The 27,888-nt window shown below is 37.0% G+C and overlaps 1 protein-coding gene, 2 long non-coding RNA genes and 1 pseudogene across 6 annotated transcripts; all 4 read left to right on the top strand.

Moving 5' to 3' along the window:
• Positions 1 to 265: 265 nt before the first annotated feature.
• Positions 266 to 1,479, top strand: LOC147523245 (uncharacterized). The gene is made up of 3 exons (XR_015196189.1): positions 266 to 758; positions 893 to 1,033; positions 1,125 to 1,479. It is a non-coding gene; the product is annotated as an uncharacterized LOC147523245 (long non-coding RNA).
• An 8-nt stretch (positions 1,480 to 1,487) lies between these two features.
• LOC147523244 (uncharacterized) lies at positions 1,488 to 4,909 on the top strand. Of its 4 annotated transcripts, none has more exons than XR_015196188.1 (5): positions 1,488 to 1,622; positions 2,684 to 2,930; positions 3,074 to 3,142; positions 3,255 to 3,352; positions 4,108 to 4,909. It is a non-coding gene; the product is annotated as an uncharacterized LOC147523244 (long non-coding RNA). The 4 variants fall into 4 exon arrangements; XR_015196184.1 differs by lacking the exon at positions 1,488 to 1,622 and adding an exon at positions 1,998 to 2,142; XR_015196183.1 differs by lacking the exon at positions 1,488 to 1,622 and having other exon boundaries at positions 2,401 to 2,930; positions 3,074 to 3,146.
• Positions 4,910 to 9,243: 4,334 nt separating this feature from the next.
• Positions 9,244 to 14,937, top strand: LOC147523243 (alpha-dioxygenase PIOX-like). The gene is made up of 10 exons (XM_086597911.1): positions 9,244 to 9,409; positions 9,516 to 9,779; positions 11,185 to 11,334; positions 11,528 to 11,661; positions 11,769 to 11,982; positions 12,157 to 12,302; positions 13,041 to 13,268; positions 13,376 to 13,578; positions 13,799 to 14,042; positions 14,526 to 14,937. Exons 1-10 carry the CDS (start codon positions 9,290 to 9,292, stop codon positions 14,755 to 14,757), a joined length of 1,935 nt encoding a protein of 644 aa, XP_086454037.1. The 5' UTR covers positions 9,244 to 9,289; the 3' UTR covers positions 14,758 to 14,937.
• Positions 14,938 to 22,755: 7,818 nt separating this feature from the next.
• LOC147523242 (serine--glyoxylate aminotransferase-like) lies at positions 22,756 to 27,019 on the top strand (annotated as a pseudogene).
• The last annotated feature ends 869 nt before the right edge of the window (positions 27,020 to 27,888 follow it).

Here is a 27,888-nt window from a genome sequence, read left to right as displayed (position 1 = left end):
GATATGAGACATTGAGGAGAAATCAAAGACCATTAATACTGAGTAGTTGAGAATGCTCTCAGTGACCCACGTCAGCCCCTTTTTTTCCCTTAGACTGACACATCAGATTTTACATAAAAAAAGGAATTCTACGCCCTTTTTTTGCCAATTTCAATTGTTCGTAACCCAAAATAGATAAAAACCTCTTTCTATACTCTTTTTTCAATTCTACAAAACACTCCCAACTCTCCAAAAAAAAATTCATCTCTTCAAACTCTCTCTTATTCTTCTCTTCTTCCCAAATTAAACAAGGTCATCAACTCATCATCTTAGCGTTGGCAATTGATTGACATTATTGCTTGGCTTTGAATTTTTCCCATTGGATAATAATAACATAATTGTAACTAAGCACTCTTTCTAGATTGCAAAACTCGGGTTTAAGTCTGTTGCTCATTATCTCATTCAAACCCGACGCGCGCGCTGAGACAAATTCAGATGATCCAGTTTTACAAAGAGATCATTATCCTCCACAAATACCGAAGAAGTTTGTGAGCATAATGACTCAATCACCTCAGAGGATTGGCAGCATGGGTTTATAAACAACAGAGGCAATGAGTTGCAAGAGAAGAAAAAGGAATCACTGAATTTGGCAATGTTCAAGGAGAGGAGATGAAAGTAATGACCGAAGAAACAATGAGTGATAATGTTGTTTCAAGGGAAAAGGATGAGGAATCTAAAGACCATTTTGCATCTAAACGGGGAAAACATAGTCATTATATGTATATTGTTTTAGTACTACAGAAATTAATTCTTTCAAGTTATTCTATCTGTTTGTGTCATTCTGTTAGATGTAGTCTATGTTAGCATGTTATTTATTATCATTGACTAATATTTCATTGGTCATCTGGAACAGGTGATGACTCTAAACGAATATGAGAAGATGCGGAAACCAGTACTCTCAATGAAAACTACTGAGGAAAGAAAAGTTGACTCTAAGGGATTTGAATCTATGAATCTTCTCAAGAAAGGAAATCATGAAATTTTCGTGAAGTTGGTATGTACTTTTTGGCCTGCCTTTGTCATTTTGTCACTTTCTGAGAACTTCATCAATCAGGGTTGGTTTCTAATGGAATAGTGGTTTATAGGGTTCTGAAAAAGATGGTGCAAAGAGGAAAGAGGATGCCAATTCTAAAGCTGATAAAGTGAAAAAGATATCGCAGGCGCAAAATGTACTTATGTTTATCTAACCCATACCTGAACGAGGAAGGGGCCATGGTGAGAATCAAGGAAGAACTCATGGTGATAATCAAGGTAGAGGTCGTGGTGAGAATCAAGGGAAGGGATAATGGTGACAATAACGGAAGGGTGGGAATTGCTGATAATCAAGAAAGGTTTAATGGTGAGAATCAATAAAGGGGTCGTAGTGGGAACCAAGGTAGGGGTTTAAGGGTTTTGCTGATAACCAAGAAAGGTTTCATGGTGGCATGAGAATCAGTATGGTGGTCGTGGTGAGAATCATGGTAGAGGTCATGATCATCCACAACCTAGAGGACGTTTGCCCTCAAGCTCACAAATTTGGAGTGTTTAAAACCAAGAAGGCTTGCAAAAAGTCGAGGAGCTATATATTCTTCGATTCTTAAAAGGTACGTTCCATTGATTCTCTACTATTCCGAATTGACTACTTTTAGCTATTATTTTTAGTATTTTTAACTACTTAGTAAGATTAATTATCCCCCAAAATTTGCAAATGCATTGTTTGTATTCTAATCCTTGCCAGAAAATAATAGTGATTCCAAATTTTCCCATGCACATAGAATGAATTATATTGATAATTTTTTTATGTTCTAAATAATCGGAATTATTATGGTGCACATAGAACTCTTAAAGCAATTACCAACTCAGTTGAATTCTCCATAGCATTTGCAAAAATCTAAGCCACACTACCCATTTGATTTGCTGTAGATTTGAATTTGTATTCGAGCAAAACTCAGCTAATCTGATGGCGATTGATAATGGGATTGAGAGTGAGAGACAGACTAACCATGACACGACCATTCTTTCCAATCATCGAGTAGTAAGGGGGGGTTCAGCACGATTATTTCTCACTAATGTTTCTACTTCTTGAAATTCCAGATTCAAGTCTTTCAAATCGACATGTATAAGGTTTTTCTTCTTTCTTATTAGTTCAGAGAGACCTAATTTTTTTATTTCTCAACTAATATTTATATTTTTTAATGCTTCTTTCTTTCATTTGTTTTCAATATTTCAATATATTATTTAAGATGCCAAATTCATTAAGACAGCTATTTCCTGTGTGGCATATGAATTTTGGGTTTTAATTAATTTTGCAGGAACACATATAGAGTGACATATTTATTAGCAACGTCAAGATTGTATAAAACGAAAAATGGATAGCGCCTTTAGTGACAACAAATGGAAACCACCTGTGTGTAGTATTAAATGATATGATTTGCTTACTTTTGTGATATGAATCGAAGAATTGAATATATATTCCCTTTATTTTATGCTTTAATGGATGATATAGGTAGCAAGTTGGGGAGTTTATCTATCATTTACGTTGGCTGACCTCATCTAGGACAAGTGCATTTTGCTTTTACCTTCAACGTGAAGGAGACTTCCTTATCTTTTTACAACTTCCGACATGAACTTATTGCTTTTAGTGTCTCATTTCATGTGGACTCAGCAACTTCTCACTGAACTGAAAACACAATTGGCATCATCTCAAAAGTCAAACAGCTTGATAGATCGAGATGTAGCAGAACGTATGGCAGAATCTTACAGTAGACTCAATACAAAGGCACAAGAGTTGGGTGCCGAAGTGACAGATTTACGTGTAAAACATGAGGCTTTAGATGTTGAAGTTGAAGAAGTAAAATAGAACCAACTGAATGCTTTTGCACATTCAAGGATCTCGAATAACAGTTATAATGGTCAGACTAAACTTATTTTAGTGAATTCTTTAGAATAATCTTCATTTATAACATTTCACTGATGTCTATTTTGTTCTTACTTTTGTCTTTGATTTCAAATTTCAATTTGAAAGCCTCTTTGTCTGTGCATACCTTTATCATAGGAGTCCAAAGAGGACCTCTTCCAGTGAAATCTTTATGTACCCTTGAGGTTTCCAGAATTTTATAGTTGTGTAAGTAAGTTAAGTTAGTTAGCTCTATTTTCTTTCTGCTTATTAAACCTATTAGAGTATAGAATTCAAACTTAGTCGTGATGGTAACTATAGACTTTTCCTGTTCTTGAAGCTCAAGCACTAAGGCAGACTGCTTCTGAAGTCTCCCCGTTTGCATTCCTCTCCTCCTATTTGCTCTATTGCACCCCCAACTCATTCAGCAGTAATCTGGTATCTATCTTACACTATGACAATTCATCATTCTAATATTTTTTCATAAACTGAAAATGTAATTCTGAGCTTTCCTCTTAACCCAAATCAAAAGATTTAATTTTTAGGTCTTCCGAATTAATGTGATATTTTTTTTGGTACCCCGATGCATCTCACAACCATGTTTCTATCTTCTTCTCTACTCCATATCATCTTTTGTAGCAGGTAAATAATTTTGATGTAAAAAACCATGACAAAGTATTATATACAAATGGCCCTATTATTTCTCCCTATTATTTACAGATATATGATCATCACATATTATGTCCACATCAGTGCAACCTTATTGCATTTTTCAACTATTGATAAACAAAACTTACTGAAAGAATATGTTAGAAAACCCTTTTCTAATCACTAGCAAAGACTTGACGAACCTTCCTTTAAACATCATTCAAAAAACCCTATAATTGGGTTATTTTAATTGAAATTTATACTCTAATCAATCAATAGTAGTTAGTGCACTACTAATTTTTTTTTACTAATCAATCAATCAATAGTAGTTAGTGATTTTTTTTTTACTGCGCTAGCCTTAGATTCTTTTTCTTTTCCACATTTTTTGCAAAACATTCTTCTTCTTTTGTGATAAATTTTTGCTTCTTTTACAAGTTTTGCTATTACAAGGTATGACGATTCATATTAGTCCGTTCAGAGATTCTCTTATTTGCTCTCAAGCGTTCATCAATCTCCTCACTCATTGTGGCTCTTGCATTTTTCAGGTAGGTTTCTATATGCATCATGGAGAGCGAGTGTTCAAAACCTGCCAAACAAGTAGCAATAGTTAGGTAATCAGTTTTATGTCCCATGATTCCTTTTGTTATAGCTTATCTTGAACTAATTGAAGTACGCATAATTTGTGTAGCTATAATTAGTATAACTATTTAGTGTTGATTGACATCCCCAAGTTGGACTAAAACTAAACGCCTAGAATCAAAACTTTCTTCATTGTTTGCAAGTTGTGCTCAATGTAGTCATGTCTGACAAGGCTTTGGTGAAGCATTTGCAAAGAGAACTATCGTGAGCCGATGAGTGAATATCAAAGTATTAGCACAGATCCATAGAAAATCAAGGCCAGCAGTTAAGCCTTTATAACTTTGCTTATAATTGAGTTGTTAGTATATACTTGGATTTCCTTCCAGAGAATCAAGTGACCAGAGAAGCAAGTGACCAATTTAAATCATGGTTTGTTGAGGATCTCATACCAAGGATGTAAAAATGGTGTTTCTTTTCTACATTGTAGTGTTGGTGTGATCAATGGAGGAATCAGAGCTCGCTTGACGATTCTGCGAAAGCATTCTACGAATAGTTTGTTGTGATTAACTGGCCTGTCTATGCAGTGATTGTTGGTGGTGGGGAGGCATACCTAATGGAAGAACTGGTTGTTGGGCATTGCCGGAAGAAACTGGATGTACCTGGCCTTGATTCCTATTATTTGTGGGAGACGGCATTTGCAGGACTTGCTTTGAAGATGACGGAGGTGAACGCAAAAACAACTTTTGTTGTGATGAGCTTGAGGATTGAGGAACCAATGGGGTACTCAAATTTGAGAGTTGAGCCCGAACTTAAAACAAATATGTGACCTTGCAAGCGGATGCATGACTTGCTCACCTTTCTCAAGCAACTTGATTTCCAAAGCAGCCATAGTGAGACCATTCACATGGGAGGCATCCAACGAAATATTTTGATGCATCACCATGTTCCCCCGCCCATTCCTTCACTCAGCTTAGTCAATTTGTTGAGGTGCGGATTTGTTGCATTGTTGTTGTGGATGGTGCCTCCCGTGATCTTTGTTGGGTGACAATTTATTCCGCCACGCTTCAAGATTTGATTTGGCAAGTTACCACCGACGGCTTGGGGGTTTCGAACCAGCCCATGAGCTGCCATCCGAAGTTGTTTCATATATTTGGGATTGGCGTAAGATAATTTGGATTCATTGGAGAAGAAGAAGATGTTAACGGGTGGTGAACATTTGGAGGGGGCACCGATCGATACTGGCTGAGATGATGCCTGCTGGATTTGGGAACTATTTTGCAACGAAGAGGATACAAGATCCTGCGGCTGTGGTTGCACTTGTGTCATTGTAGTATTGGAAGAAGCAAAGCTGGTGGTGTTCTTTGCCGATTATGTTGATGCACGGCCCCCTCGATGAAGATGCCTCTCCTTAGCAATCTGAAGCAAGTAAAGCCTCTTTGTTGAGGGGTCGCTTGATATGATTGCTTCCTTGGAGATGAGGGTGGCGATTGTTCCGAAAGCACATGAGGCTGTTGGGTAGCACTCTCATTTTTGTCCGTTATCCATTTCCCAAAATTTATGTGCGTAGAACAACTATTGTTGTATGCCATAATTTCCTAATGTAAAAATGATTGGTTATTATTCACACCCTCGGTTTTGAGTCGTGTTTTGGCATAAAATCTCATGTCCGATATCCTTTTTGGGTTCTCATGTCACAGGGGCAATATCAACCACGGGGTTTTCTGAGGTGTTGGGTATATTGAACAAGTTATTGATGATAGTGATCAATTTGATTATTTGGGATAAGCATTCAACTGCCGTGGGTACCATTGGATTGTTGATCCGTATGGGAGGTGGGATTATGTACCAAAGCAGTCCACAAGCAACAAGCCTAAGGTAATTGAAGCCAAAAAGCATCAAAAGCGAGGAGATGAGGAGGAACATCGTCTTCTCGAAATTGAGATGAACCAAGAAGACCATATCATAAAGCGTATGATTGAAGTGTTAGTAGAAACGGGGTTGTTGATTCTTGGAGAGGTGAAATGAAGGTGGTCTCCAAAATCTAATTTTGATGTTATATTTTTTGTTCATAGAAAATGTAAGCATTTGTTTTTGAAAAAGGGACAGCTGGGTGACAACAAAGATAATGATTGTTTTAGGTATATCAGTTTTTTAGTTGTTGTTTCTGGTTTATTGAGGTGAAGTCTATACATTGCTCATTCTTTCAAGGTCGAAGTTTCATCTGACAAGGCAATACCAAATGAGTATTCTGGATTTTTGCTTTGTTTACTGCATCTTTTCCTGTTTCTTTCTTTGCTGAAATTTTCTGTCCGAATTGCTCCTTTCCTTCAATCTATTATCTTCTCTTTTTATATATATATATATATATATATATATATATATGGTGAAAAGGGCAGTGATACTCGCAAAGTGTGGGGACGAGCCTATTGGCTTTCTACATTGATGTAGTTTGTATTTATGTTGAAAAAAAAAAAAAAACTGTTGATCATTAACTATAGGGCTTAAAGACTAGTAGTGAACAGAAGAGATGTGATAATAAGGAAAGAGAAATGAGATATTGATAAGAAATAAAAAAGAGATGAGATATATTATGTTTACATTTTAACCCTTACATACCATTCATTATTATATTCTTTTTTTTTAAAACAATTGAAATAATCGAAAATTGTGAGGGGTAAAATTGGAATTAAAAAATCCAGTCGACCCAAAAATATACTGTTGCTTAAGGAGTTTTCTTTAAAAAGTAAAGATATATATTTTAATTAGGGTCGGCTTAGAGATCAACAGGGGAAAAACAAAAACTATGACATTTACTGTAATATATATTGATATGTTGAATTGGCATGCAATCGCTTATCTCAGCTGTACAAGCAGTTCCGTTGACGAGAGGAAGTATTCTCAAACATAAATGCCTAACTTTCACAAATAATTGTACTCGATATGCTTCTACGTACAAGTTGTAGCAATTATCATTGTTAACTATTTGTGCGAAGGTGTGATATTGGTGCATTTAGTTATGGTTTTGTACTCGATCTTGTGATGAAGTCTTCGAAGTAACTAGAGGAAACCATCCTTAGCTCAATTTTATCTTTAAGAACATAGAGACGCCTCTAGCCATCTAGTGTCAAATTCCTGTAGACGTTGCATTGCAAATAAAGAAAGCGGATTTTTCCAGCTTTTTTTTTTTTTCACTATGTTGGTATGTGTGGAAAATGAATCTGTTCACATTTTGTAAGGTTTTAGCTAGTGGTGGAAACACCTAGAATAACGCTACAACACATTGTGTTTTAGTTCAAAATTTACTCTGTTCTAACTCAAGTTTTTATGGAAATCCTTAAACTCCCTCTCATCGACCCATATCACATAACCTCTCTATTATTTAGGTCTCGTTAAATAACCTCCTTATTTTCCAAAAAAGAGATAAAATCTGGTCTGTTTTTATTTTCTATTTTATCTTATTTCTTTTTTTACCCTTTTGAGATTGAAAATTTCCCGACTATATGTAAATGTATTTTTACATAGTCATATATATGTAAAACTATATTTGCATAGTCATTAGAGCTAAAAACTTAAATTTATATAGTAATTTTTGGGATTTAAAATTTTTCGACACTAGACAGAATATATGTAAATGTATTTTTTTTATATATATATATATAGTTATTGGAGCAATAAAAACTTAAATTTACATAGTAATTTTTGGGATTGAAAATTTTCCGACGACACCAGACAGAATATAAATTTAAATTTTCCTATGAAAAAAAATTTCATATGAAAATTTAAATTTAAATAGGTTAAGAAAACTGTGTAATTTTATATTGTCATATGTAAATACAAATTTACATAGGATGGCGTCAGCCCGGTTTGTCCTTAAGCCGAAATTATAAGTAAAGATTGATGACGTCAGCCCGGTTTTCATAGGGGTATTTTGGTATGTTTTGGCTTTGATGTTATGTTTTAAATAATAGGGAGGTTTTATGTATTTGTTCGCTTACAGGGGTTTTTTGTACAACCATTTAAGTACCAAGAGATTAAACCCATTGTCTGAGCAAGCAAGCAATGTCGTCCGTCATATATAGATTCATAGGCACTATTTTGGCAAGATACGTTATTTTGCTTATTGACCATTTGGTGATTGTGTATAGATAGTTGGAGTGTTAGACACAAAAGTGTTCAGGAGACGCTTATATTGTACAAGCTTATGGAGTTATGGTGTTTAGCAATATATTCCCCAAATGCCCGTGTAAGTCTTATACTCTATGCCGCAAAGTTTAACGTTCCGCCTGAGTCGTGACGGCGTGCAGTGGGGATCTGCCATCAAACAGGCTCACGATATCTAATATCTGTGTCTAAAGGACTAAAGCCATCCCAGTGGAAAACATTTGGGTAGACACAAATTAAGGACCAGCCTTAATATTCTCAGCAAAATTGATGGTTATATAGTTTTCAAATAATAACACACGTTAAAAGGAAGTATGCAAATCTGTATTGTTCTCTCAATCTCCCTACGAGGAAAAAAGTTTGTTAAATAGTCAGAAAAAAAAATTTCATTTCTCAAATCAAATTTTAAGTATGTAAAACTAAATTTCAACATTCTAACTAAGAATTTTAAGCATTGGCAAAGTCAGAAAATTCATCGGCGTTGAATCCTAGAGGTTTTCTGACTGTGGGTTCATTTTTTTGGTACAACACACCTATGTTGAAGATTAATATTCCTTTAAGACCATTTCGTCAAATCAGTACCGAAGTTGATTTTGTAAATTGTAACCAAAACACAGCCCAAACAAGAATGACTTTCAACTATTGTACGAGGTGGCTTAAACGACCACGTATACCCATGCTGACTCAGTTAAATCGAATTATGTTCGACGAAATTTACTTAAAACAATATATATAATCTTCATCTTTCTCCTGTGAACTGCCCTAATGACAAGTCTTGAAATTGACCAACGGCTCGTGTTATTTTTATCATGTGTCCAATAGACCATAGTTATCTCCTCTCTGTTAAAGTTTTGTCATGTTGTGATTAGAACAACCATATTTAAAAGGACTTCGAATAAAAATGAGACTATATATATGTGTTACATTGAGCATTAGTTTTCACAACACAGCTTTACATACCAAGCTTAAGAAATCATATAGGAAACAATGAAAGTTATCATGGCATCAATCAAGGCCCTCTTAAATGCTCCATTTCATCATTTCATCCATTCAGATTTCCATGAAGTTGTAGCTAGAATGACAATCACAGACAAGTTTCTGTTTTTGGTAACACCAAACGCTTTCATTAGATGAATTTTTTGTCCATCACATGTGGAACTAACACGTACTATTGTATATATTTGCTATTAATTTTTGCGCATTACGGTTGCAGATAATGCATTCAGTTGACAGACTTGGAATATGGCATCGATTGCCAGTATTTCTGGCACTGTTCTATTTGGCAATCCGTAGGCATCTTCATCAAGAATATAATTTAATTAACTTTGGTTCAACTCCTGTTGGTGTTCGTTTCAACCCTGTGGATTATCCCTACCGAACTTCTGATGGGAAGTATAATGATCCATTCAATGAAGTTGCTGGTAGTCAAGGTTCATTCTTTGGGAGGAACATTCTACCTGTAGATCAAAGAGCTAAGGTACGAGGATCGTCTTTCGATCGACACTCCATTGTATAAGAAAGGAATACTGCAAGTAGATTTTTTTTTTTGAAAAGGTTATAGGTGTTGAGGCAGACCCCTAATTCGACTTCGAAAAGTTACATACCTCCCTAAGAGTATGATCATTAGAGGGAGAATCTTCACTACAACGACACTAGGCTATAACCCTAACAATCATGAAAAAACTCATGAACAAACCCACTCGGGGACACACACATAGATAACAACATAAAACACCTAACGTCTGCCACCGAACAGAAATTTATCCCTTAAGACCGGATGATTAGTCCTTAGATATTTTTGTGCCTTCTCAAATTTAATACTGCAAGTAGATTAGTTTGCGGTGGAATACAATATATATGTTCTTGGGCATGCAGAGTAGGTGTGTATGCTCCAGAGACAAGAACTTCTAGCTAACCATATCTGTCAAGCAAATTGGATTAAATCCTATTCCATATATGATAAGAGTTGAATATTTTAAGTAGTATAGGCTAGCTTTGCCAGGGAAAAAAAACTGCATTAATGAAGACAAAGGGCATATATAGTACATATTTGAGTTGCAGTAAGAAACGAGAGGCGCCCCTCTGCCTGATTGAGGATGAATCCGGCAAGAATGGACTCCTCATCATCAGGGATATCAGTTATTTCACAAAGAGTAGATCGCGACAACTCAAACTTTTAGCCCAATCCAAATTAGTTATTTTTTTTTGAAGAAGCTAGAGGTTTAGGCAGACCTCAACCTGTATTGATTACCTTCTTAAATACAAGGTTCCCACCCTATCCATTTCTACAAGAGCAGTTGCTCTACTATCTAATGGTGGAAGGAGGAAAGAGATACAGTCATCATGTGACTTACAAAGTTTAGCGAAGTAATCTGCCACCTGATTCCCTTCTTTGAAAACATGTTTTACATCTAACAACTCAAAAAAATTAGTTGTGTTGTGTTGCTATTTCTAAATAGAAAAGGTTTTGTTGAGTGGTTTTAGGAAGCAGTACGTCTCATAACCTCTTAACAGGATTTCTTTTCCTTTTTCTTAAAAAAAAGATAAAGAACGAAGACAGAATTTGTTTCTTGGTATGCCCTATTTATATGATGTATAGCAACAAAAGAACCTAACTAATAGCCCTTTAACTTGACAATATGCATTTTAATTTAGTATGGAATTCCTATAAAACTTCATATTGTGATACTTTAACTCGACAATATGCATTTACAAATTGATTAAGAAAGTTCGACACTTCAATTAGCGCGACTTGAACATTGTTAAAGCCGGATAACTTGATTTGAGTTTGACGAGGGAGATATCAATTCCAACTTAATGCCGCCCACAGTACTAAATCAGAATATTATGTTCATAATGGCTTTTAAAATGTTATTATGCAGCTGGTGAAACCAGACCCAATGGTGGTTGCAACTAAACTTCTCGCCAGAAAAAAATTCATAGACACCGGCAAGCAATTTAACATGATCGCAGCTTCCTGGATACAATTCATGATTCATGATTGGATTGATCACCTTGAAGATACCCAACAGGTGCAGTAACTAGCATATCTCAAACTACGACAGTAGCTAAATTTTGCTTAAATTTTTTAAAACATTGACGATTAACTAAAGATTTCTAAAGTCGTCGCTAGACACTCTATGAGTGTATTAACATGGCAATTTCTGAATTTAATGCACAAGGTATGTAGGAATAATTTTGGTATACTGATCGATGTAATTACAGATAGAGCTTGTTGCACCTAGTGAAGTAGCTAGCAAATGCCCTCTACAATTGTTTAAGTTCTATAAGACGAGGGAGGTTCCAACAGGCTTTCACGATATCAAGAGTGGTCATTTGAACATAAGAACACCATGGTGGTACGCATTTAGAAATCTAGTACATTCATACAACTTTGCGTGCTTGTAATCCTTGTATGCATGCATGCATGCAAGTTCTGCTGTATAAATGATGTGTTGATGTGCAGGGATGGTAGTGCGATATATGGGAGCAACAATAAGAAATTGGTGGAATTGAGAACATACAAGGATGGGAAGTTAAAGATATCGAAAGATGGTCTTCTTCTACACGACCAAGATGGAGTTGCCATATCCGGAGATGTTCGTAACAGTTGGGCTGGTGTTTCAGTCTTGCAGGCTCTCTTCATCAAAGAGCACAATGCAGTGTGTGATGCCCTCAAGGTATGATATCTACAAAAATATAATACATTGCAACTGCTAAATGCTAAAAATCGTTTCTGAAGCTAATTGATGAAGTCAATGGACTCCAATGTGATATTATTTACATTTAATTATTTTACATTATTAAGCATCAAATTAGGCTTGGTTACATTTTCGTGAGTGTACTTTGAACAGAGAGAATATTCCGATCTAGATGATGACGATCTATACCGCCATGCAAGACTAGTAACTTCGGCTGTGATTGCAAAGGTCCACACCATCGATTGGACTGTTGAACTCTTGAAAACTGATACATTGCTTGCAGGAATGCGCGCTAACTGGTGAGAACGACGTTTCCCTTCTAAATTTACGAGTACCAGTGATGATGAATATATTAGAAGTAGTTGGTGCATGCACATCAGCCAAATGTGTTCCTTAATTAACTAGGATATGTTTCATGGTCCTGACTTTTCTTTCAGTATTAATCAAATGGAGTAGGTATAATGGTATAAACATAGTTACATCATTTGATTTAATAAGATAACGTATTTTGTCGAGCTTATATTAGATAATTAAGAAAAAAGAGTAAAAGACAGACTTATGAATTGTTATGATGTGTTGAACTAACCCATATGTGCTTTAGCGAAAAAAAAACTAACCATATGTATATTCAACATGGAACATCGAATTTTTTGCGAGTAGTATTGGGGACATTCCCGTCGATCGATCGTACTCTAATTTCATAAACACCTACTTACACAGTTATACCAAGTTTCCCAAGCGATACGAATGTCTGCCACACATCCTATATATTCAACAACCTTCCTCCAGGGCGGGCACTGGTCAAGTGGCAATAACGACAAACTTCTAATACTTTTGGAATTCAACGACAATATTCTAGTCCCAATCCTCTATTATTTCAAATGTGTGAAACGAAGTAACAACTATCAACTAATGTCCTTAATTAAAAATTTTGAAGCTTAGAAAAAAATATGCGTGTGAATGTATAATTGCTAATGTGTAAATAAAGATTGTTCATTTTGTAGCCTGTGATCTCTCAATTTCTCCAAAATTTTCAGGTATGGACTGTTGGGAAAGAAATTCAAGGATACATTTGGTCATGTGGGAGGGGCTACGTTGGGAGGTTTAGTAGGCCTAAATAAGCCTGAAACCCATGGGGTGCCATATTCCTTAACAGAGGAATTTGTCAGTGTCTATAGGATGCACTCACTTCTACCTGATAATCTTCTCCTAAGAGATACCGCGGCTGCTCCGGGACCAAACAAAACTCCACCATTGATTGAAGAGTATATCTCCTAGACCCTAGTCCCCTATCTTCACTACATGAATTGTCACCACTAGATGTTTTGATTGATCACATTATTGGTTTTGTGTGTTTTGGCATATAAAACAGGGTTCCTATGGTTGATATGGTTGGTCTTAGGGGAGAAAAAACTTTATCTAACATTGGATTTACAAAGCAAATGGTATCCATGGGACATCAAGCAAGTGGGGCACTTGAACTATTCAACTATCCTATGTTCCTTAGAGATCTGATTGCACAAAATACTGATGGAAAAGATAGACCTGATCATGTTGATCTAGCTGCCCTTGAAGGTAATACGATAAAACATATATCAATTGATCACGAGTCTAGCTGTCTGATTATTTTTTAAAATTAACCGGAATTAGGTTCAAGTGATCTAGCTAAGCTAGTAACGTTAAGGTCAAAAATTGTTAACTCAATGTACTGCATTCTTTTCTTTTCTTTTTGGATAACAACTCAATGTACTGCATTCTGATAATCTTGTTTTATTGATTTTGATGATTCAATTAGTATACCGCGACAGAGAGAGGAAAGTTGCAAGGTACAATGAGTTCCGTAGGGGGTTGATGTTGATACCCATTACTAAATGGGAAGATTTGACGGATGATGTTGAAGCGATTAACGCACTTCGTGATGTGTATGGTGATGATGTGGAGGAGCTCGATCTATTGGTAGGACTAATGGCAGAGAGAAAGATCACTGGATTTGCTATTAGCGAGACTGCTTTTGTCATATTTCTTGTGATGGCCTCAAGGTAACAACAAAAATACTTACATTGATCAGAATAAGACCGTCGGCTTACCCTTATATCGTTTTATTCGGTGAACAACTGAGTTAATAGGTGCCTTTGTAAATTGCGCAAACATAACATCCATCCAACGGTAAAAATGCATAAGCTCACAACATTATGCAATTGTTTTTGTCTGGACATTGGTTTTTTTACCCAATTACCAAAACAAGACATTTGCATACCAGTGAATTTTTTTTATCAAAAAAAAAAATACCAGTGAATTTTTCGCATATAATTCTTTTAGATGTGCACAACCATAAAAAAGAGACCCTACCATCGTTTTATTTGTGTGTTCTCAGTGAAAGCATTTGTGTTAACCATTTATTTTCTTTAACTAGCACAAAAAAAATTTGTGTGCTCTGAAGAAGATTGTTAATTGTTTGACCATTTAACTGGACGGGGTAGATAAATGTGATACTAAAATTGTTGTATTTTTTGTGTCCACAGGAGGTTAGAAGGCGATAGGTTCTTCACAAGCTACTTCAATGAGGAAACATACACAAAGAAGGGACTTGAATGGGTGAACACAACAGAGACCCTAAGAGATGTACTGGAAAGGCACTACCCTGAAATGCTCAAGACATGGGTGAATTCAAGCAGTACTAGTGTGTTCTCTGTTTGGGACTCACCTACCCCAGCCCATAATCCAATTCCACTCTATTTACGTGTTCCCCGTTGATCATGATCAACTAGCTCAATATTTGTTTATTTGTTTACCATTTGCCATTCTAGAAAAGCTATTTCCTTTTGTTATGTGATTTTTTGTCTAAGTGTATGTTCGATCAATAAGTTTGATATAAACATCATGTACTATATACTCAGTAACACACACAGATAATTTGATTTATTATTATTATTATTTTTATAGTGAATAATAATTTTATTTATACGTTAACGTACATATTTGTCCGATGATTCATTATGGCTCAAGGCTCGATTTCACAAATATGGTTTGTGGGCTACAGTTAAGCTAGGCCTGATTGGGTGTTTTATACTTTCACAATATATGTTAGCCACTGTGGGGGAGTTTGTGTGGTTTGAAACTTTGAAATGATATTTTGATTCATTTGCCAGAAAAAACAAAGGAAAGAAAAGAGAGGAAAATTTCAATGGCGAAAACTTCTACTGTACTTGGGAGTTGGGATTTACATCCCTCAACGGGAGTGGGATGGGAAGAAGAAAAACATTTAGCCCAGTCCAGGTCCAGCGGTATCTCATTTTGGGCTTTGACTACAGATGTCCATGTCCGGTATCAACTTGGCCAGAGATGCTTGGATGAGTGGTCGCAGTCTCCTACAGTGTATGTTTCATCAGTCATGACACTCAATGAATACATGATGTGCAGAATATGTTTATCGAAAAAAAAAAAAAAAAAAATCTGCGGGACATGAGGACATCCCATGTTTAGCTAAGTGAGACGGTCTCTCACTGTCTCTCTGTTTCCTTTGCTTAGATGAGTGGTCTTAATTTAGAGTCCGAATTTTTAGATAGACTTGTCCAAAAACAGCACGTTTCTATTAGTTAAATCCATTTTTTTTTTGTTAATTTCACAGTTTTTTTGGCAGCCACTCCACCAATTAGAAATTGGAGTTTTGTGGACAGCAAACAGTTGCATGTCCACAAACTTATTCTGCTTAATTTAAGAGTTTTCAAACAATCGCTTTTCCCAAAGAAGAACCCACCCTCAATGTATATAGTATATTATTATTAGAAATATATATACTTTTTAATCTAATGATCTATACGATGAATGATGTACACTTGTTTTTAGCAGAAGTTCATCTATCAATATATTTTAGTTTGGACTTTGGAGTTTGGCATCACATGTCGACAAAATAAATTTCAACCGACAATAAGATACTTAATATTATTCATCGCAAATTTCACATGATATCTTGATTCTTAAAACCTATAAGCAATAGGGGTGTGCAGAAAACCATTTAAACCAATGTTTTGAAAACCGAACTGGTGATCAAACCCATTTTTTTGTTGAAATGGTTCAACCATGGTTTGATTCGGTCGGACCGATTAATGCTTACTTAGCAATTTTTTTAATAATTATAATAATAAAATGAATAAATACATGTTTCAATTCAATATTAATTGGTATTATAAATCAAAATAAATTTTGTATATAAGAAACACATAATAGCATATTGGTTTGGAGATTGGACTATCTTGTTTAGGTGTTAGGTTCAACTCCCCACGTTATAATATGGGTGGTCCGATTTTTATTGGTTTAGAATTGAACCAAAAACTCTAGTTTTCACCAACCACACCCGAACCGAAAATTTACCAGTTCTGGTCGGACCCTGGTTCAACCACCGGTCCAGTTCGATTTTCTGAACACTGATTTAAACCGACCAAACTGAACCACATGAGTTGGGTTAGTTATCTATCTTCAATCGGTTTGGTTCGGTTTAAAATATTAGAAAATTGACTGGGTAGGATTAATTCACGGTTTTTAGATTTAAAAACTAAATATAACCGAACCGAACCGAACCATATTGATACCAAAATTACTAAAATTGATTATTTTACTTATAATTTATTCAACCCGGCCTTCTTCAATAATTTTTAGTTAGGTTATGGTTAAGGTTGGTTAACCCGAAAAATTAGTGGTTTAAATTGGTTTACAATTTTGTAGAAATAGGTTGGTTTGATTTTGGGATGTGGTTAACCGTACCATGGGGTGATGGTTCAGTTCAGTTTTTGTAACAGCTAAATCGATAAGGTCGGTTCGGATATTAGTTTAAGCCCAAAACCGAACAGACCCAGCACACCCTATTAAGGCAGTATTGCAAAACTGCTAAAGTATTGAGTGTATCGGGAAAAAAAAATATACATCAACTTCCGAGATCGTAAATCATAAAACATAAACAGTTGGGATCTCAGACAAATACTTCCATAATTGTTCTATGCATGTGTGGTGGCCGGATGGGACTTGGTGGGTTTTTTTTTATTACCAAAAATTCAAGAAGAACTTGTTAAGCAATAACTTGTGTTACATAATTAGTGAAGATCATGTTGTAAAGACCTGAATTATTATTAAGGGTATTTTTGTAAATCTATATAACAAATTAGGGAAGGGTCTCCATCCATCCGACGTTCGCAAACACCTTCTCATAGTTTCACCCTGCTTATGACATGGCGGGATCTAAGGCTATTCAGTGGTATGTCTCTTTACTTGCCGCAGACCGGCCCATAGTATCGCGATTTTCTCCCCCTTTTCTTTTCTCCAAACAAACTCTGTTTTTTGTGTTTGTGGAACACTCCAAATTACTGAGATTACTGAGATTGAAAGCAAAGTGTGCCTTCACTGAGATCAAATTACTGAGATCATTCACCTTTTTCAAAAGAGCACTGCCTAGCTCTGAAGTTCAACTTGAAAAGAAGGTCCATCAAAGCAAGGTATTTTTCGCAGCTTTAATAGACTTTTGAATTAATGAAGTAAACATATTTGTGTAATTGAAACAATATTAGTCCAGGAAAACACAGAAAAAATAGTTAAGTTTTCTGTAAGCTCTGTTGAAACTCAAACATTTATAGCCAATGCTCCTATAAGATTACAGTTGGATCCTTGGTTCTCTTTGGAAATTTTGGCATTATTTGGAATAGAAAAAAAAAAACAATCTTATTTATATTCCAGTGAAAGAATCAGTGCAATACATTGAGTTTCCGAGGACTGACCAAAACTCAAGTTAACTATTAGAAATGATTTCATATTAATTCTTACACAGCTTTTGGCACCAGATTTCTTTCAATTATTTTGAGTAGTACTTACGCTTATAATACTAAGGAGTTTGGAAAGACGGTGTCTGCATGAGGAATCGGTTCGGTATGTTTTTATTTTATGTGGATTAGTATTTACTTGATTTGATGGTAATGAGTTTCACGTTTATGCAAATTGGCGTTCAATATGTTCTTACTAATCTATATTGTCGTGTTTTATGATATGGGTTCGAAAGTAGTACTTACGCTTATAATACTAAGGAGTTTGGAAAGACGGTGATTCATGAGGAATCGAGTTTGTATGTTTTTATTTTATAAATGTGGATTAGTATTTACTTGATTTGATGGTAATGAGTTTCACGTTTATAACACTTGCCTATGCAATTGTTATTGTTAGAAGCATAATAGTTTAATGCCCAACCAATCCTATATTTATGTTAAGGATGATTTTGATTGATATTGTATATCGTAGTATAAACGTTGTTCCCAATTTTTTTTTCCAAGTATGTTCCATACATTGGTGAAAGACTCACGAGCTTAATATGTTCTTACTGATAATAGACCGTCCTATGAGTCCATTATCTCAACTTAGAGGGTAAAAGTTTGGATATACTCTTTTTATTAGTAAATAAAAATCCCTCTGCTACCTCTTTTATATTTAGAGATATTAGCCTCAAAAGGTTTGTTTAGGCTTTACTTAACAAAGCGTTGTGCCAAATCTCCACGATAATCTTGACGGAATCTCATCGTCTCCTATAAATTTTTGGGATAATTATCACAGTCCGGGGTCAATCCATCACTTCTTGATTGCAAATGGTGGAAAAGACCTATCCGATTAACGATGTTTACTCTATTCCTCCTCTTGCAATTGACTCTGAAGATGCTCCATATATTGGCGTAAGGCCTGTATGCTCCATATAAGTGGAAAAGACCTACCCGACAACGATGTTTACTCTATTCCTCCTCTTGCAATTGACTCTGAAGATGCTTCATATATATTGGCGTAAGACACTGTATGCTCCATATAAAAGTATAGATGGTTCTCTCGGTTTTAGCGGTTAGGATTATCAGTCATGCTCCTATAACTTCTCTTTTCATAATCGGCAGCGACCCCTTTTCTCCTTTCTCTCTACCGATGGACCCTTTTCCTCTTTTATATAATGCCTTATTCCTTAGGCAGCGTGTATTTGTAGTTTCTATAGTAAATAACATAAGAACGTTCTATGTTGAGGGCTTTAGGCAGCGTGTATTTATAGTTTCTATAGTAGATAACATAAGAACGTTCTATGTTGAGGACTTTAGGCAACGTGTATTTGTAGTTTCTATAGTAAATAACAAAAATAATAACCTAAAAATCACAATGGCATTACATTTATTATTCAATGTATTTGTAGTTTCAATCATTATATAACCAAATTAATAAAAAAAAAACACAACAACATACATTTATTATTCAATTTTTTTTTTATACTCATGCATTATATGAAAATTATTCAATTTTTTTTTATACTCATGCATTATATGAAAAATTATCCTCATTCTAGCTTTCACATAATGTAATTATAGCTATGTTACGTAGACATGTATCCTCTTTGGACATGTATTCTTTTCGTGGCATCTTCTTGCATCTTCTAAGGATTGCACTATAAAAATAAATGTTTCTTATAGTTTCTTATAGCTAATAACCATTCCTTCTCTTTTCTCCGTTTTTTTAATGTTGAGTGTACAATTTCTATGAAGGATTGAACTTGATGGTGGACAAGGGAAAATGGCCAATGGACCCATTTAAGGATCATTGAACAAAAAAATTAAATATTCGATTCCGCAACATATAGGTTGAACCTTCAACCACCTCTTGGCTTCGTATTATTCTTGTTGTTTCTATTACATTGGTTCGTTAATCCACATGGTACTTATTTCTTCTGGTCTCATGATTTATATGTTTCTTTGGGTTATGTATATAGCATCCAAACCGACCAACCCTAGACAAGGGAAAACGCCAATGGACCCCTTCTCTTGATCCTTCAAACCCGCCGAAAAACACTTTTATCCCTCTCCAAGATAGACTCAACCTTCAACCACCTCGTGGCTTTCAAGTAATTGAATTGCGGTCTTATGTAATTTATTATACTTATTGTTGACATTACACATCAAGTTTGCTTTATATTTTCTCCTTCCTTCTAACTTTTTCTTCGTTCTTTATATAGCGGCCAGACCGACCAAACCTACAAACAAAGTTTTTAACTGGACCATTCTCTTGATCCTCTTAACAAGAAAAAACGTGTCTCTGTCCCTCCACAAGATAGGCTTACCCTCCACCAACCTCATAGTTTTCAGGTACTAATACTCCTACAATGTTTCCCTCTCATTATCTACCAAATTATCCTCTTTTTCTATTTTCTTATCCTTTACCTATTTGCTATGTCACTTGTATACCTTATCTTCGGGTCTTTCTTTACATATGGGACTTCACCGATACAAATATTGCCATATCTTTATCTTCGTTTCTTTGCATATTGAAATTGAAATAGAGATAAGTTTCCTAATTTGTTATATAGAATATAGATTTTATCTTTGGAAATTTGGTTTATGTTTATGTTTATCTCTATTTCTATTTCGTATCCTCTATGCTCTTATCCAATTACACCAACTTATCTCAATTCGGCCAATTACGGACAATTTGCCAATCAATCGGTACAACCATCCCCTTCTCCTATCAAAGGCGTTAAGCCTAACAAATAGAATTATTGCAGTGCTTTCGAAGGAAAGGGAAAAATTGAATAAACAGAATGGGCATCAAGCAATGGCCCATCGATTATCCGGTTTTGTAGTGTATGTCCACCCTCCAATTCCGGGAACTCCACCTCAAACCGCCGGACTTCCACCTCAAAGATAGTCCAATCACACCTCATACCACATCAACTAAACGACTCAATTCTCACGGAATCTCTTTGAGCGTCTCTCTCGCTCTTAATCCTATTAGGTTATTTACCTTTGCCGGTGAGAATGTACTCATGTTGATTCAAAGACTGTAAGCAGCGGGTGAGTCTCGTGATGCCACTTTATTGGTTTTCCTTCCAATCCAATTCACACCTCACCCTTATTATCCGTCTACAAGCACATGTATTCTTAACTCGGTGTTGCGTTACCAAATAATGCAATTCCAACTTTCGAGAAATGAGTCATTTGCATCAACGCGTCGTCTTACCAAAATGCAAGGTATAGCACCACAAAGCTCTTTACAACTTTCTCTTCATATTTTCTACTTTTCGAGTACCAAACTTTCAATATTTTCTTACCCATATAAGCTCCCTTGCAATCGTGTAACCTCATTTTCGTCTACATCAAGCTTTATTGACGCTTAATACCACATTTACCAAGTCCGGGTTCCGAGTCAATATCGGTGACCAAAATTCTAGGTAATTTCTTCACATAAATGTTTGCAATAATAACAAATTGTTTACACCTCAGTCTAAATCCTTTTAATACTTCATTCTTGCGTAGACCGCAGTCATTCCAGCATACTGCACAACCATTCTCTGAACGTGCTGATACCATGAGTGAAGATGACGATGAAGAGGCACTCGACTACAATGGGGATGTGCACACGACTCTTAATCTTAACCGCCCAGTTGAACAAGGAAGACACTACTTGGGGAAAATGGACGTTCAATGTCCATTTTGTAAGGCACTTCATTGGATGGATGAACTATTATCAAAGTCATCGCTGCCACGTCCTCTTTTTGGGAGATGTTGTTTACAAGGAAAGATAAAGCGTCCTCCTTTGCAACCATTGCCTCCTGCCCTTAAAGCCTTATACGATGGGAATGATCGGAAGTCAAAGTCATTTCGGAGATATATGCGACAATATAATCAAGCTTTTGCATTTACAAGTCTTGGAGTACAAGAGCACTTATTTGCTGGACGGGGTCCAAGGCCTTTCACTATTCACGGTGAACTGCGACATTGCACAGGAGCTTTAATTCCTGACGTGGGATATCAAGCTACTTATTCTCAACTTTATATCTATGATCCCAGTCTTTGCACTAGTTGTCCGTCAACCGTAATCCTAAGCTCAACACGGATGTCTTGAAAATCATTCAAGTTACTATGCTCCAATATAACCGCTTCTCGATACATATCGCCACGCATATGATGTTCTTAGATCGGCTTCTTCGAGCATGGTGAGGACTTCAATGTACCTGCTTATTTACATTATCTTTGCTTCGAGGCGGTCGTCGGTACAACTTACCAACGGCAGATGAGGTTCTTTGTCATTTTACCGGTGATGGCGTGAGCGAGCAAGTATGAGAGACATTGTTATTTATCTTAAAGGAGGGCAAGAATTCATGCAAATTAGTGAGTGTCATCCAGCTTACTTACCATTGCATTATGTCCTATTGTTTCCCCATGGGGAGCTTGGATGGACACCTGAATTGCGGCGTTAGGACTCTTCAACTGCTACCACCACTAATGATCGCTTAACACAGATGAATTTTTATTCTTATCTACCGCTTTGCGCACCACGAGTACTTTCGGCTATTTTGGCGAGGGAGAAAGTTGTTTGAGGAGTTTCGGTGGGCCGGATGGGCATCAACCGAAAGCAAAACAAAATCGCTTACTATAGGCAACAACAAGACAAGCTTCGTGTAGAACTATATCAAGGTATCAGCGATGTGTACTTTGATCTTTGTCGATCCAAATTAGATTGGAAGGCAAAGTCGTACTACCATCATCCCAGACGGCAGCCCTAGGCATATGTTTGAAAATTTTCAAGACTCCATGGCAATTACACGTTACAACCACCATCCGGACATATTCCTCACAATGACCGCAAACCCGCGATTGGGACGGAAATTCTTGAAGCATTGTTTACAAACCAAAGCGCTTTTGATGATCGCCGGAGGTGGTTGCCCGTGCATTTGAATTGAAACGAAGAGCTTTGATGGAAGTAATCAAGAAGCATGGTGTCCTTGGTGTGGCAGTTGCTCATGTTTACACCATTGAGTTCCAGAAACGTGGTCTGCCACATATGCATGCACTTATATATCTTCGACATTCAGACAAGATCCGAGTGCCTGCACAAGTCGATCGCATTGTATCTGCGGAATTTCCTGATCCTGACACTGAGCCTGAATTATTTCGTACTGTACTAAGATGTATGGTTCATGGCCCATGTGGGCTTAACAATCCAAACTCTCCTTGCATGGTTAATCGTCAATGTAAATATCACTATCCCCGAGCTTTCACAGATTGTACAACTATGGATACAAATGGATATGCTCTCTACCGTCGCCGTGACAATGGGAAGTCTTATTTTGTTAGAGAGCATTCAGTTGATAATAGAAATGTTGTTCCTTACAATCCTTACCTTTCTAAGATGTTTGACTGCCATATTAATGTTGAAGTTTGTGCAGGGCTTACTTGTGTGAAATACATTCACAAGTACATATTTAAAGGTAATGACAGGACAACAATTGTGTTGAATGAATTGGATGAGATCAAGCAATATTTGGATGCGAGATATATTGGGCCACCTGAAGCTGCTGTGAGATTGTTAGGAATTTCTCTGCACGAGGAAATTCCAACAGTTGTGAGATTAGCCCTTCATCTCCCTGGAATGCATCGTGTTGTGTATAATGCTAATGAGTCCATGCATGATATACGGGCGAGGGCAGAGAGGCAACGGTCAACTCTTACTGCATTTTTTGATTGTTGTGCTTCAGATTCGCGTGCAAGGGGGCTCACATATCAACAAGTGCCAGAACACTACGTTTGGATAAAGCAACACCAAATTTGGAAATTCAGGGCACAGGGGTTTGCTATTGGTAGAATGTATTTCGCGAGTCCTAATTCTGGTGAAAGATTTTACTTACGCTTGCTTCTAACCGTCGTGAAAGGGCCACAGTCCTTTAATGATCTGAAAAGGACTGGTACTGATTTACATCCAACTTTCAAAGAAGCATGTATTGCACGCGGACTTCTTGAGGATGATAGTGAATGGGTGCAGTGTCTGCAAGAGGCCTCAACCATGCAAACTGGTTATCATCTTCGTCGACTATTCTGTGTTATTCTCGCAGAATGCAATCCTCTATATCCCCAAACATTGTGGCATGATTTTTGGGAGAGTATCTGTGACGACCTCTCACACAAACTTCGCACCATCTTCAACATTCCAGAACCTACCGAAGCTCAGGTCCAAGATTATGGTTTATTTCTTCTAAATGAGATTCTCATAGAGTCAAGTAAACTACTCATTAATTTTCCTCCTATGCCACTATCAACCACCAATTGGAACTCAGTTGTTGGTAACCGACTTATATGGGACCAACGACAATTTCAATATGATCCACAAACTGAAAAAGCACATGGCAACAGAGTTCATTTAAATGTTGAGCAACACTCGACATATAAAGCAGTCCTGGATTCTGTTTACCGAAATCAAGGGACACTTTTCTTTTTGAATGGGGCAGCAGGGACAGGCAAGACTTTTGTCTATAACACCATTGCTGCTACGTGTCGGATTGAGGGACATATTGTTATTATGGTGGCTTCATCTGGAATAGCTGCGTTGCTATTGGCTGGCGGTCGGACTGCTCATTCAACCTTTTGCATCCCACTGGACATTCTTGATACCTCGGTTTGTGGGTTCAATAAGAATTCACCGCGATGCCCACTTATTGAGGAAACTAAACTTATTATTTGGGATGAGGTCCCAATGCAAAACAAGTTACGTGTTGAGGCGGTTGATCGGACGCCGGGATACTTGCAACAATAATAAGCCTTTCGGTGGAATTACAGTTGTTCTTGGTGGTGACTTTTCGCCAATGCCTTCGATTATACCCAAAGGGTGCGTGAACAAATTGTGCGTGCTTCTTTGCGGTGTTCTTTCCTCTGGAATCATATTCGGGTTCTAACTTTGGTACAAAACATGAGATTAGAACATGGGAACTCTGCAAATATGGGTTTCGCAAATTTCTTGATGGAGGTAACCACTTATGTATTATGCTTTCTCCTCCTTTGTTTCAAACTTATATCCATTAATCTTTTTCTGTCTTCCTTCGTTTAGATTGGAAGTGATCCAAGTGAGACGGTGGAACTGCCATCGACAATTCGTCAATGTGCAGATCTTCAAGAACTAATTTCTGCTACATACCCTCATCTGAATCATGCTACCACGGTCACCCCAGGATATTTAACTGAACGTACAATTCTTTCGGCACGCAATGATGATGTCAATGAAATTAATGCAACAACTTTGAATATGTTCCCAGGAGAAACTACTCTCTTTCTAGCTGCCGACAAGATGGAGGATGCAGAAGCAAATAATCCAACCAATATTAATCAATATCCAAATGAGTACCTAAACACACTTGATCCAACTGGTCTGCCACCATTTTGCCTGAACCTGAAAGTTGGTAGTCCTATAATGTTGTTGCGAAATATTGCTCCCAGAGATGGACTATGCAATGGAACCCGATTGGTAGTGGTACAATGCAAACCACACGTTCTTTTTTCCAGAATTTTAACTGGTGAAAAATAGGGCAATGAAGCTTTTATTCCAAGGATATCTTTGTCACCGTCGTCTTCCAATTTTCCTTTCCATATGACGAGAAGACAATTTCCAGTTCGATTGGCCTATTCAATGACTATTAATAAGTCTCAAGGACAATCAGTGAAGTATGTTGGTATTGACCTCCGCACGGAAGTTTTCAGTCATGGTCAATTGTATGTGGCCCTCTCAAGATGCGCCGGTGAGGGCCGGGATCAACATTCTTCTGCCTCCAAATGCAGAAAGTCAAACCGCGAATGTCGTATACCCAGAAGTTTTGCTATAAACATCTTCAACGACAAATGTGTAATATCCCTTTTCCCAACCTTCTCCATATATTGAAATTTATCAAAGAAGACTTATCATGTTGCAATGTGTGCTCTTGATTTTACAGATCACTACAGACATCCATCATTGTTTCTTGTTGATGGAGTGTCCTCAATATGTGCTCTTGATTTCCGTATGGATGAATGGGGAATTGATGTAGCTTTAACATGCTCTCAAAAGGCTCTTTCTCTTCCTCTTGGAATGGGGATTTGTGTGTGCTAGCCCCAAAGCACTAGAAGCAACCAAGGCGCCAAATCGATTAAGAGTTTTCTTGATTGGAATGACTACTTGAAGTTCTATAAGATGGGAACATATTGGCCATACACTCCTTCCATTCAACTTCTTTATGGTGAGAGCAGCTCTTGATCTCTTATTCGAGGAAGGACTTGATAATGTGATTGCAAGGCACACTCGTTTAGGCAAAGCAACAAGGTCATGACCAAAAGTCTCTCATAGATTAGCTTGTGCTACTTTCTTTTTCATTTTTTCTTTACAAGTGATGGTATATTAATAGAACTATGGCATGCAGGCTTGCTTCTTTGAGGCATGGGGATTAAAAATTGTACACAAAAGGAGGAATGGGTGAGTAACACCGCCATCGCTGCGATGGTTGTTCCACCTTACATTGATAGTTCAGAAATTGTTAGAAGGGATGGAAGAGGTACAATTTAAGCTTGGGTCCGGGATTAAATAAAGTAGCGAGGAAGGGTGTTTGAGAATAGGGCATCTTGGCAATGTTAATGAGGTATGGGATATTGTTCTCATCTTCTACTCCTTAAATTAAGTTGAACTTCTAAATACAGAATTTGTTTTGAATTGGATCCTAATATATGTGATTAAACCCAATCTATGTTCAATTTGAAACTCTCATTGAGCTGAAGCCCGTTTATTTCCATAGGCTTTTCTATCATTTTCACTTCTATCACACACTTACTCATTGTGAAATGGAGCTTGCTTCACACTTTGTTTGATCAAGGAATGTTTTGCTTTGCTCGTTTCTCGCAGGTACCGCAAGCTGTTGGGTTGTCCGGCTGGTGTGGAAATGATACTCAAGGATGTAGGATACCCTATTATTTTGGGAAGTGGTGTCGCGGCAGCTTGCGCATACCTGCAGAACAACGTTCCTATGATCCCGTCGAGGGTCTAGAATTGGTCTATGTAACTAAAATTCTTCTTCTTTTCATTTGCTTTGAACACTTGTGTAAAAAGTATAATCTCCTCTTTCTTTGCACTCTTGTGTGTGAAGCTTAGATACTCCGAACTCAAACTGCTTCATGCATATCCCTGTATTTAGACCTTCTTCTCATATCAACTCTTGGTGTTCACACCAGATTCCGTTGCTTTTTTTAGGAGAACATAATCTTTCATGACATCAAGTTGGACAGTAAATCAGTTAGAAGTTGAAATTGTTGTTGTTGCTGCTAGGATTTTGAGATTCTGATTCTATTGCTCGTTGATAATTTCCAAAACAATTTGGTTTCCCTATATCTTTATCTGATTCTATTATCAATCTTCTTGCTTTAACCAGGAAATTATGGAAAGGAGGAGGCAGATGCCTTACCACATGCACATAAATCTTGAGCTCTTGGATCTTTGTCCATCCGATATGTGCTATGCTTATGGAAGTTCCTAATATGGCGTGGCGGTTGGTGATGCCAAAGGAAAGTTATAAGCAAGACATTCCGTAAAGCTGCTTGAGGAGAGTAAGAGACGGAATTTTCGCCCTCCCGTGAAAATGTTCGTGATTGCATAATGGTTGCCTCTTCGCCCTTAGCAAGGGAGATTTCGGACATCCTTCAATGTCATCCGGTCTTTCGGTTTCGAAGTTTCCTCGGGGATCGAGATAATGATGTCCTTGAGATGTCAAGTCCAAGATCAAAGAAGAGGCTATGAGAATATGCATGTTCACTTATTCTCAGGTTATAGTTGTGGCGTGGACCATCCGACAACCACACTCAACTTATCCAAATACTATAGAGCATGGCATGGTGAGCAAGATGATGATCATATTGAGGAGCCTTGTGCAACTGGGACAAAGACATACCGTCACACTTCCACAAAGCTACCGGCTTTGTTACATAGTTGACTAAATAGTTACCAGTACTTGATGAAAGTAATTGTAAAGTCTTTGAAGCCAAGACGTGGAGAATTGGATGCAATGCCCCCATGTCTTGGGGATGGTTGACACGTAATTTTTGT

This window comes from Coptis chinensis, chromosome 1, assembly GCF_015680905.1.
Source record: "Coptis chinensis isolate HL-2020 chromosome 1, ASM1568090v1, whole genome shotgun sequence".
In the NCBI taxonomy this organism is placed as follows: Eukaryota; Viridiplantae; Streptophyta; class Magnoliopsida; order Ranunculales; family Ranunculaceae; genus Coptis; species Coptis chinensis.
This window is presented reverse-complemented; position numbering and strand designations above follow the sequence as displayed.

Coding starts and splice junctions, on each gene's coding strand:
- LOC147523243 (XM_086597911.1), top strand. CDS start 9,290: ATGAAAGTTATCATGGCATCAATCAAGGCCCTCTTAAATGCTCCATTT. Junction 9,780..11,184: donor CTGTAGATCAAAGAGCTAAG/GTACGAGGATCG, acceptor GTTATTATGCAG/CTGGTGAAACCAGACCCAAT. Junction 14,043..14,525: donor TTTCTTGTGATGGCCTCAAG/GTAACAACAAAA, acceptor TTGTGTCCACAG/GAGGTTAGAAGGCGATAGGT.